The 12,258-nt window shown below is 44.7% G+C and overlaps 1 protein-coding gene across 19 annotated transcripts in view; it reads left to right on the top strand.

Moving 5' to 3' along the window:
* The window catches only part of LAT2 (linker for activation of T cells family member 2), a 58,386-nt gene that overhangs the window by 17,755 nt on the left and 28,373 nt on the right, over positions 1 to 12,258 (top strand). For 18 of the 19 annotated variants that reach the window (XR_012468850.1, XM_074189399.1, XM_074189391.1 and 15 more), the window contains exons 2-4: positions 3,822 to 3,928; positions 5,022 to 5,064; positions 12,210 to 12,253. Coding sequence is in view for 18 of the 19 variants with exons in the window: in XM_074189399.1 (XP_074045500.1) it covers positions 3,822 to 3,928; positions 5,022 to 5,064; positions 12,210 to 12,253 (194 nt within the window). In the remaining variant the exon portion in view is untranslated. The remainder of the gene's footprint in view (positions 1 to 3,821; positions 3,929 to 5,021; positions 5,065 to 12,209; positions 12,254 to 12,258) is intronic. The other variant, XM_074189392.1, reaches the window with a different exon arrangement.

The raw sequence follows: 12,258 nt of genomic DNA, 5'->3' as shown, positions 1-12,258 counted from the left end.
AATCCATCTGTCAAATGCAGATAATGATCCTAGAGTTATTATGACGAGCAGATGAGATAACATATGCATAAGTGTTTGCAGTAAGGTATCATCTCTGTATTTTTAATTTTGTTCTCTTTATATAATTATTATCATTACACATCCATAAACATGCTATGACTGGTGGGAGAAGTTGAGAACCTTGCAATTAAAACACACAGAAATAGGGAAGTTAAGAAGATGGGTGGTTTTGGGGGAAAAAGTATAGATTGTGTTTCGGACAGACTGAGTTTAAAATGTCTATCTGGCACTGGGAAGGGGAGTTGTGGGACTGGGTCCAAGAGATAGATGGGAAATTTTTATCTTTATGAGGTCCATGGCATGATTGGTCTTTTTCTATTCTTAGGGTCAGCTTCACAAAACATGACCTGGGTTCCAAAGAAACCTGAAATCAGGGATGGCTAGGTGGCGCAGTGGATAGAGCACCGGCCCTGGAGTCAGGAGGACCTGAGTTCAAATATGACCTCAGACACTTAATAATGACCTAGCTGTGCAGCCTTGGGCAAGCCACTGAACCCCACTGCCTTGCCCCCCCTAAAATAAAGAAACCTGAAATCAGTTGTTAAAGATAAATTCAGTTAGGGGTGAAGGTGGACTGAGAAAGACAAACCCTGTGACCCAGTAAAGACACTCCCTGAGGGAGAGAGGGGGAAACCTCTCTAGGGGCTTCTTGTAAGCTTCTTGAGGATAAGGGTTCTCTTTCTTTTTAAATCATTGAAGTCCCAGGGCCTATCACAGATCACTGCAAATGGTAGGTGCCTAATAAATGTTAGGTTGAATTAAATCAGCCAAAATGGGGAGTGAAAAAATTAGATTTAGAGATTAGTTCAATAAGAAGTGCTTTCTTCTTTATATAATACCTACAAGGTAGACTGCTCTCATGTACAGGTAAGAATCATCTTTAATTGATATCATTAATGAGTGGAGCTAGGGTGTACAAGAAATGATGCTAAAGTAGCCTGAAGACTTTTTATGGACAGGTTCTTTTTTTAAAATAATTCCCCAGGGGAATCTTGGGAACCTGTTTAACTAGTAACTATTAATCAGTCAGTTAATTAAGGGTTTACCCATCAGTCTTATCTGCCATCAGGATCATGAATGACAAATCGATGAGGTCCGAATCAGAAAGGCTTTACTGTACTTTTATGGTGTCCTCTCTAAAAGGCTTCAAACTTGACTCTACAACTAAGTGGCTTAGTTGGGTGGAACAAGCTGTCTTCCTTCCCTAAGCTTCTACCTCTGTAAAATGAAGGGAGTGGCCCTTTCTGGCTCAGAAATCCTAGTCGTACCATGAATGTAAACAGCAAGGACCCCAGACATGGGTGTGTGTGTGTGTGTGTGTGTGTGTGTGTGTGTGTGTGTGTGTGTGTAGGAACTGGAATTATAATTTGTCTTGACTCCTTCCCACTTCCCTTATTGTTCCTCTCTCTTCCGCTATCCAGCCTCTCTGGGTCCTCATGCTACTTCTCTGATCCTCCCCTTAGAGTTTTCCGGACTGGCTCCCTTTGCCCTAATCCCCTCGGTGTGGTTGATCTGATTACAGATGTTCACACTAAAGTTCACTAAAGTGTGAATGACTGATAGCCTTTGCCTAAGGTAAAGACATCTTTTTCTAGTTTTTTTAATTTTAAATATTAATTTTGAATTACTATTTTATTTTTTCAATGAACAAAAATTGATTTTTCTCTTCTTTCCACTTCTTTCCCTCCACTGGAAAAAGAAAAAAAGAAAAAAACCTCCAAATGTGCTGTAGCGTCAAACAAAACAAATTCTCTCCTTAGCTATATCCAAAAGAGGCCCGCCTTACTCCGAAACTAGCCGGGGAGTCCGTCCCTCTTTGTCTGGGGGTAGCCAGTAAGTTGCAACATTAAGGTATTAGATCTTTTTTTTTTTTTAGGTTTTTGCAAGACAAATGGGATTAAGTAACAGCTAGGTAATTGTTAGGTGTCTGAGGGCAGATTTGAACTCAGGTCCTCCTGACTCCAGGGCCGGTGCTCTATCCACTGGGCCACCTAGCCGCCCCAAGGTACTAGATCTTAAAGGAACAACTTACTGGTCCAAAGCGTTTTGGGTAGACCATGAGGGATTTCTGAGTGCATTTCTGAGCCTTCTCCATCCCCCCTTGGGACAAGCCTCCTTCTTTACTCCCTTACCCCTCAATGTGCTCAAAGGATACATTTCTTGACCCTCTACTTGGGAAAGGTGGGTAACTCTTTCAAAACTCCCTAGTGAGGCATTCAAGGCCTTTCAGCCCCTCACTAACCTCCTTTCTAAGCTCACGTGAAATAGTGAAATAGAAAGGGCCTTGATTGCAGAGTTAGAAGATCTGATTTCAAATCCCCTTCTTGACATGCTTACTGCTCACGTGCTGTTGGACAAGTCTCTTCCTCTCCCTGGCCTCAGTCGTCCACCTGGAAAAAGAAGTTCGACCAGCCAGCCCTGGAGCAGACTCCCTTTCAGCTCCAGAGGATTTTACCTGCCTCCTGCCACCCCCAGCTCCCCATACCAACAGTTCAAGGCAAACCCACTGCTTATAGGAAATGTCCAACACTTTACCGCTTGTGGACTCTGCTTAATGCTCAGGTCCAAGTTTACGAGGCTCCTGGTCCCATCTGTGTCCATGCAATCCTCCCCAGGTTTCAAGGGCCTGTGTAGATGCTCTCATATCTCAGAGAGGTTTTTTTTTTCAGTTCCATTCAACCCAGTAAATATGTACCAGCTCCCTGACCATTTAGCTAAAGCTTAAGCCTTGCCTTCAAGGGAGCTTCCAGCCTAGTAAAGGGATGTCTCTCTCTCTCTCTCTCTCTCTCTCTCTCTCTCTCTCTCTCTCTCTCTCTCTCTCTCTCCCTCTCTCCTCCCCCCTCTCTGTCTGTCTCTCTGTCTCTGTCTCTCTCTCTGTCTCTGTCTGTCTCTGTCTGTCTCTCTCTCTCTCTCTCTCTCTTTCTCTCCCTCTCTCCTCCCCCCTCTCTGTCTGTCTCTCTGTCTCTGTCTCTCTCACTCTGTCTCTGTCTGTCTGTCTCTCTCTCTCTGTCTCTCTCTCTCTCTCTCTTTCTCTCCCTCTCTCCTCCCCCGTCTCTGTCTGTCTCTCTGTGTCTCTCTGTGTCTGTGTCTCTCTGTCTCTCTCTCTGGCTCTTTATGTTTCTGTCTGTCTGTATCTCTCTATGTCTCTGTCTCTGTCTGTGTCTGTCCCCCCCCCCCACCTTTCTCTCTCTCTCTCTCTGGCACAGATGTAGAAAATGCAGTATTCTATACAGAAACAAACAGAACAGAACAGTTAGAATGGATGTTTCAAGTAGGAGGGTTACTTAACCTGGACCTCAGTGTCTTCCTCTGTAGAATGAGAGGGGTCGAGTAGAAGGCCCCTGAAGGCCCTCCTTCAGAGCATATACATGAGCCTATGATTCCAAGACATCACTTTCCAGGCCTCATTTTCCCCAGTTATAAAATGAGGAAGTTGGCCCTTTCAGTCATCACCTGTCTCCCCCTCCCCCCAGCTTAGAACTTCTGAGCTGCCGGGGTTGGCATGACATTCAATGATTTCCCTGGGATTAGCCAGCCAGGACCTTGGGTCTTCCTTACAGAAGATTCATCTGTGCCAGGCTATGGGGTAGAGAGTCCCTTAAGGTGATGGAAGCCATCAGAAGCAGGGAGAGCAGTCCGGAATGCCGCCGAGGATCACCCACAGCCTGTTAGAAGACACTTCCTAGAGGAAGTGGGGACCCCAGGAAGGGAGCAGTGGGGCTCCTTCTGTTCCTCAAGTCACTTATGGGCTCATATTGCAGGCAGAAGACTCCCAGAGACATGGACCAGGCCGAGCTGCTCGGGGCCGGAGCCTCCCTTCTGCTACTTGGGGCTGTGGCGGGCATGTGCGTATGGTGCCCCCGCTTAGGTAAGACATCCAAGTCCCCCAGGACCCCACTTCTCATGGCCTAACTCTACATCCCTTCCCTTTGGCCTCTGGACAAGCCTGCTCTGCTGACTGTTCTCAAAATGAATGAATGAGCCTCTCCTCTCCTTGCTAGTCCCACCCAGTGAAACAATGGGCTTCTGTAGGGAGGATGAGGACAACAGTCGGAGGTTCTTTTGCCCAGGAATAATAATAATTATTAGAGTCATCATATACATATTGTCTCATTTTATCTTCATGACAACCATGAGAGGTAGATGCTATCATTATTCCCCATTTTACAGAGGAGAAAACTGAAGCAAACAGGTAAAATGACTTTTCCAGGGTCACACGGCTAGTAAATACCTGGGGCTGGATTTGAACCTGTCTTCCTGACACTGGGTCCCGTGCTCTATCTACTGTGCCTCCCAGCCACCATTACCTTCCAGCTCGAAGGCCATACTAAAGCAGAGCTTGAGAATGACTGAATGATAGGTTATGGTGGGGATTTCTTGTGGGGGATGAATTCAAGGCCACTGAGATCCCTTCTAACTCTCGATTTCTGAGATCTTGCAATCATCACTGTCTACTCAGGGCCTCAACTATCTCATCGATAAAATGATGGGAGTGCCAGTAAGTGGGCAAATCCAACAATTATGACGCGACTCCTGTGTATTGGGCAACCTTGTCTAAAATTCTCAATCTTCCCACTGGATGGAAAGTGGGAAGGGACGGTAGAGCCTGCCCAGTCTGACCTCTGCATTCAGCAATGTAGGACACGGGCCTAGAGAAAGGAAAGGACCTTTCAGTAAGAAACAAACTCAGGTTTTGAACCCAAGATGCTTCTTGGTTCTAAATTCTTTCTGGTCATTGCCCTTAGGATAAGTGCTCTGGGTCTTTGTGTTAAGGATCACCCTTCAAACTCAATGTCCTATCTGGATCCATCTTTGACCAATGTCGTACCCACCTGACCCAGGGATTTCTGGGCCAGGGCCTCTCTCAACAAGCCTGCTCTTCGGAAGTAGCTGCCCTGGACCAGGTCTCTCTTTAGCCTCCAGGCATCTTCTTATCTCCTAATGTGTGATTTTTCTTCCAGGCATGAGGAGGTCCAAGCAGATCTTTTATGAACAGAGGTATCAGTAAGTTTGCTTCCCTCTCACTAACCCTCCTCTAAGTTCCTGCCACAGGCATGGCTTGGCATTAACCTCAGCTGATGCATCCTTTCCCTGCGGGCTTCTGCATGTATAGGAGACCACATATTTTGGGTGTCCTGGATCCCTGTCCGGTTACCAATAGCATGGGTGACCCTAGACGAGTCACTTAATAGCAAACATTTCAATAGCATCTTATGATTTGTTATATAAGTAATACATAGCTACATGTGTGTATGTGTGTGAGCATGTGTGTGTGCGCATGTGTTTACATGAGTGTGGGTTTGGGTGTGATTGGTTGTTTGTTTGGGTGGCTGTTGTCCTTCGTTCTCAAGAAGACCAAAACAACATCACTATGTTAGAGTTAATTTCGACTTTGTGGCTGCTTTCGTCTGGTTGTATATGTACGTTTTTCTAGGCTTACTCTTGAGCTTCCTAGACCACTGACCCCCCAAACCATCGTTCTTCCTGTCTCACTGACTCTGCAGGGTCTTTGGTGTCACCATCTTTAGCCTGTTCCAAGTTCCAAAGTCTTCTGCCTGCATCACCCTGAACCCCAAACCTGGATAAGCAGCAAGTCAATAGGTCACAGGCCCTGGGAGGGACCTCACAGAGCATCTACTTTGACCCTGTCATCTTATAGATGGGGAAACTGAGGTCCCACTGGGGTCTAGAAGGGAACTTAGAGGCTATCTATTCCAACAGTCACATTTTACAGATGGGGAAACTGAGGAACACAGAGATTGAGTGACCGGCCTATGGTCACACAGCTGGGATCTTGGTGCTGAAAAGCTGTAGGGTCATAGGTCCAGAATTCCAGAGTTATAAGAGATCTCCCTCTGGTCCAACCTCCCTGTTTTACAAAAGTTCAGTGAACTATTCAAAGTCACATAAGGAATAAGCAGTATATAAGATCCAGACTAGGGTGAACATTCCTCCATGAGCAGCCCACTTCCTTCCCAGAAAGGGAATCCATTAAGGATGGGCTATGATGCTTCTGCTTCTATGCATGTTTCTATGATGATCAATCAGGAGACATTTCATTCAATACTTTGTATGGGCCAGGAACTGTTTTAGGTGCTGAATTACAAAGATAATGAGTCCTCACCCTCAAAAAAGTTTCCATTGTAATGATGATGATGATGATGATGATGATATCAGGCTGGATCGGGGCTAGTGAAAGTGTGGATGGCCAGTCTCATGAGAGACAGATCACCAGCAACCAGAATGTACAGATCTATGAAAACTCAGAGTCTGGGCAAGCACACCTATCCTGAAAACCCAAGGGGCTCCTGCAGCCACCCCAGATAGGTCCCAATTCTCAGACTTGATTGTCCATTTGCTCCTAAAGCAGGGATGTGAGAGGTCTGTGGAGGTGGTGGTAGCTATCCTCTCATCCCCATCCATGCTTCCCTCTCAGCCCATCCAGGAGATCTTTTCCCTTCCCAATCTACCTAAATAAACTTAAAATTCACCATAGCTCTAACTTATAGAACAAAACTCTTTATAAATATCCTCATAATAACCTTGGAAGATAAGAGGAATTATTAGTTCCCTGTTTTACAGATGAGGCACCTGAGCCAAAGAGAGGTTAAGTGATTCAGCTAGGGGTAGCAGAGTGTAGCAAGTGTCTGTGACTGGATTTGAACTCAGACTTTCCCAGACTCTATCCACTGTGCTTACTATTTGTTTACTATTTTGGAGGAAATAAATACCCCAATACTCCAAAATACTGACAGTTAACTGTGTGACTTTGAGCAAGTCACCCCCAAGCCTCAGTTTTCCCATCTGTAAAATGGAAGGGTTGGATTGCACAACCAGGCTTTTCCATATTTAGATCTCTGATCTGTTGGCTTTCTTATCAATTCAATTCAATAAACATTGATTGAGAATCTATAAGACCAATATCAGATATTTAACATCTCTATGATCTTGGGAAAGTCAGAGACTTTCCTTCACTGTCTTGAACATCAAAGGGAACCTTTCTACTGTCCAGTAATGTGATGGTCAAATCTGATGCTTGAGAAAAAAACAAGGAAGGAAGGAAGGAAAGGGGCGAGAGAGAGAGAGAGAGAGAGAGAGAGAGAGAGAGAGAGAGAGAGACAGAGACAGAGACAGAGACAGAGACAGAGATAGAGACACACACACACAGAGACAGAGAGGGGGAGGGAGGAAGCAAGGGAGGGAGGAAGCAAGGGAGAGAGAAGAGAAAGGAAGGGAATGAAAGAAAAAGAAAGAAGGAAGGAGGGGAAGAAAAGAGAAGAATAAGAAAGGTAAATGAGTGAGTGTGTATATTAACCTTTTAAAAAAATTAAGACAGAGAAGATACTGACTCCTCTTAAATAAGATACTATTTTTTCTAAAGTTAGAGCACTTCTATCAATTCTAGCCATCATCATCAGTTCCAAAATGGCAGCCCATGAACTGACCACATCCCTAGAGATCCAAAAAATCCCTTTAAATCAGAAGTCCAAGTCTAGCTTTAGATTGCAACCTCTGACTTCGTTGGCCTCCATTAAAGAACAAAGAGGGTTTCAGGGCTCTTTCTGATCATGCCAATTGCCAGACCAGTAACTTTCCAGCCAGGAATCTCAGTCTCTATGCCAGTTGTTCCTTAGTTCCACTGGTCTCAGCTCAAAGTCCACAGTGGCAAGCACTTGGCTCCCTGGGGTTTTGCAGGCCCCTCAATGCCCATGAGAATCAAATGCCTATGAGTGGATCCAAGGAGCCTGCTGGACCAAATGCCACATCCCAGAGTTAGTTCATTGCTCCCATTGTCGATATGCCTACAAAAGCTTTGTCCCCAGAAACCAGAGTGGCTCCCTGAGAACAAGGATGGATCACAAAATCGTAAAGTTAGAAAAGATTTTAGGAACCATACATTCACCTCATGCCTGGCCATGAATTCTCTCTTGTTACCACTGCCAGCACTGTGTGGGAGAGGTGGGCTTGGAATGCAGATTCCAAGCATCCTTCTTTGATATTTGCATGCTCCACAGAATGCCATACTCTGCCCTGGTCAGATCACATTTTAGGATCATAGATCTGGAGAGGAAAGGAGCCTCAAAGTTCTCCTTGTCCAAGCATTTTCCAAAAGAAGAAACTGAGGCTGAGGTCTTGCTGAGGCTAAAGTCTATGATTTTCCCAAGATCATATAGATGTTAAATATCTGATATTGGTCTTATAGATTCTCGATAAATGTTATTGATCTGAATTGATAAAAAGGCCAACAGATCAGAGGTCTAAATATGGAAAAGACGGATGGGAAAACTGAGGCTTGGGGGTGACTTGCCCAAAGTTAAGTGTCAGAGCTGCAGTTTGAACCCATCTCCCATAACTCCCATCTATGTTCTTTCCATTGTATTGATCGTAAGGCTAGTGTCACTGAGGCCATCCTCAGGGGTTTCTGGAACTACACATGGGTTTATGATTTCCTCCTTTGTCTTCCTGATCTCTTTCCCAGCCCCTCAACGAGCACCATTCAAGCCAATTTCATGGTGGCATCTTCATGTTGATATTGTTCTCCTGGGTTCTTTGTACTTCTCCTTGGGGTCCCCACCATCTTGTAAAGTCAGGTTCAGATGTGAACTCTCAGTTCCCCAACCTGCCTTTTTGCCTTGTCCTGCTCTCCATCACATCAAGCAGCCCAGATCCCCTGAACTGACATTCAGGGTCAACCTTTATGGTCAGTGGCTAGGGCTTTAGGGGCAGAAAGAACTGGCTAGATGCTGACTCAAAGCCAGTTCATTCCCTCCCCTCTTTCTTTTTTTGGGGTGGGGGAAGGATGGGTGGGAGGGAGGCAATTGAGATGAAGTGACTTGCCTAATATCACACAGCAAGTATGTGTCTGAGGACAAATTTGAACCCAAGTCCTCCTGACTTCAGGGCTGGTACTCTAACCACCATGCTACCTAGTTGTCCCCCATTTTCCCCTCATTTCTTTTTATCTCAATCCCTAAGATGGGCTTCTTTTGCTTGTCTTTTACTTCTGGCCAGTGTAGAAGCAAGTGTTGATAATTACGTTTCCTGGCTAATTGGATTCTGGCCAATTGACTCTCTACTATTAATGACCTAAATCTACATCCTCCCCCCCCAAAAAAAGAACCAAACCAAAAACAAAACCTAACTGTGTGTGTAAACAGCTGCCTAATGGTAAAAAGGCTAAATTGAGATTCTTTTTTAAAAAATCTTGAATATTTTATTTATTTTTCCAATTAAATGCAAAGATTGTTTTCAACAATTTTTTTTTTGGTAAGAGTTGAGTTTCACATTCTAAACTGAAATTCTAATACAGGCTAAGAGACTAGAGAGAAATCAAGTTTGGAATGCTGAACTGGAAGCAGAGCACCTGATGGATTCTACTTCCAACACTTACCATCTGTGTGACCCTGAGCAGTCATTAAACCTCTCTGGGTCTCCCTTTTCTCTTCTGAAAAATGGGAGGGTTGGACTGGATCAAGGGCTTTTAGTCCCTTTGGCAGCAAAGAAACTTGACTGAAACACAATTGGCAATTAAAAAAAAAATGTTCACAGAGCCCAGATTAAGAGCTCTTGTATGTGGTGGCCTCTAGAGTCCTTTCCAGTGTTAGATCTATGATCCTCTGATTCTGTGACACAGCAATAAGGGAAACAATCAAACGTGTCCATCTAGTGAACATCCATCCTCGTGTGTACAAGTGTGTGTGGGAGTGTGGGTGCGAGGAAACAACATTGGGTGCCAGTGTCCATGCACATCCGCCCTCACCCTCTCTCATTTCCTTCTGCAACTGAAAAACCACAATTCGATGGTGAGATAAAGGAAGCCCCACACCCACCCCGACTGTGGTTTTCAGATACTTTACTGGCCTGGTCTTAAGAACCACCATGGAGGGAAGAGGTGGAGAACATGCTAGGAGCTGGGCAGAGGGCCAGGACAGAAGGAAGAAGAATGAGACAGCTGGGGAGGAGAGAGAAGAAAAGAAGAAATGGGATGGAGCATAGGAGTAGAGCTGGAGTTGGTGTAGAGACCTCCCAGGGGAGGAAAATCCCTTTATCAACGCAGGTTGCCCCTTTCTCTGTAACTTGTAGTCAACTGTCTAGAGTGTTGAGAGGCTAAATAATTAGCCAGTATGTGTCTAGGAACTCTTCCTACAGTTAAAGGACTGTCTCTCCATCCACTTACATGGCCTCTCTAGTTATATAGTTATAGGTAAATGTGATATAGATATGGGAGATAGAGATATGTTTAAAATGTGAGAGGGGAGAAAAGGAGGTAGAGAAGAGAGTGGAGAGGACAGGGAGGAGACAAGAGTAGCGGAGAAAAGAGGAGAGATGAAGGAAGGGAAAGGAGACAAGGGAGGGAAGGGAAGAAAAGAGATGGGGAAGGGAGAGAGGAGAAAGGATAAGAGAGGAGAGATGAGAGGAGTGGAGGGGAGGAGAAGGGAAGGAAGAAAAGGGAGGAGAGGGAAGAAGAGAGGTGGGGGAGGGAAGAGGAAAAAGAGGAGGGGAGGAGAGAGTAGAAGAGAGATGAGGGAAAGAAAGAGAAAGAGAGAGGACCCGAAGGGAAGAGGAAGGGAGGAGAAGATGATCCCTAATACTGACATTCTGGACCATGAAAAAAGGGAGAATCTTAATGCCTAAGATGACTGCTGTCAGCAGAAGATGTGAGTCAGATCTTGTAGCTCATGGTCCTGATCCTCCTGGTAAAGGAATATTTGGAATTTGGAATGCCAAGACAGTCATATTCTGTCTTGTGGGTGTTTGGGACCCAAGGAATGACTCATTCTAGACCTTGCCAACTTGTTTAGATCTTCAGTTTTGGTACTTTCATTGCATCACAATCCTGTGTGACCTTGGATAGAACAAATAGAATGTGAAACCTTGAAACACTGGGCTGCCCCGAACGTGAAGAAATGGCAGTCCACCTAGCCACCAAAAGATCCAGACAAATGTCACTAATTTGTCATAACTAGGTGGAATTAATGAGGTCAGATACAATGACAATTATAAATAAGACGATATTTCTAAGGAATGCTGGGGAGGCTCTAGAGAAGCAGGTGTGTGCAGCCTTCCTTACTGGTAAACTGGCAAATTTCTAGAATCTTTTTAGAAAGCATTCTAGAGTTAAACAGGAAAAGGATCAAGCACCAACATTCTGACCATTAGTTCCATTATTAGAAATAGTAACTGAAGTTGTTAAAAAGCAAATGAGCAAAGGAGGCAGCTAGCGGCTCAAAGACTCCCATGGGCGCACTGGGAAGTGAGCTAGGTGTTCAACACTAGAGGAATGATTAAATAAATGGAGATTCATGACTGTAATGGAGTGTTCTGATACCATTAAGACTGTTAGGTATAAGGAAGATGAGGAAATTTAGAAAGACTTTTGCTAATTATTAATAAATTACCTTTAATTAATTCAAATTGAGAAAAGCAGAATCATAAGAAACATTCATCCATACAACAGGAAAAGTGCTTGGAAGTGAATGGATCAGGAATCTTGATAGAGGCACCGTGGTGGGAGGAGGGAAGGAGGTACTGAAAAAGTATATATTTGGTGCAATCACAAAGCATTTATTGAAGCCCTTCTGTGTGCTGAGTGCTGGGGATACCGAAATGGAAGTGAAATGCTCCTAAGGAGCTCACATATTTTTTCCTCTATTCATCCCTCCCTTTTGTTCTCTACTTATCTCTCCTCCCTATTTCTTTTCCCCCAATCCATCCTTTTTGTCTCAGTTGTCTGTCCCTCCTGTCCATCCATCTATCCATCCACCCATCCATCCACCCATCCATCCATCATCCATCCATCCATTCATCTATCCATCTTCCCATCCATTTATCCATCCATTCAACTATCCATCCATCCATCCACCCCTCTTTCCTGTCCTTCCTCTCCAACCATCCCTCTTTACCTCTTTTTCATTCATTTCCTATTTTTGTCTCTGCTCTGTATCCTTCACTCTGCCCATCCTCTTCCTTCATCTTCTCTTTCTCTCTCTCTTTTCTTTCCTTTCTCTCCAACAGCTTCTCTTCTGCCAGTCCCCTTTTCTCAGAAGTTCCCCTCCCTCTGTCTCTTGCCTTCACCCCTGCTCATGGTCTCATTCTCTCCTGCCCTTCCCTTCATGTCAGTTCATCAAATTCTCCCACATGTTTTTCAGGGATGAAGGACGACAAAGTTTTACAGTTGCCCGGGCCTTTTCTAGTAAG

This window comes from Macrotis lagotis, chromosome 5 (assembly GCF_037893015.1).
Source record: "Macrotis lagotis isolate mMagLag1 chromosome 5, bilby.v1.9.chrom.fasta, whole genome shotgun sequence".
Classification (NCBI taxonomy): domain Eukaryota; kingdom Metazoa; phylum Chordata; class Mammalia; order Peramelemorphia; family Peramelidae; genus Macrotis; species Macrotis lagotis.
Note: the sequence above shows the minus strand (reverse complement) of the source record. Positions and strands in the feature narration are given on the sequence as shown.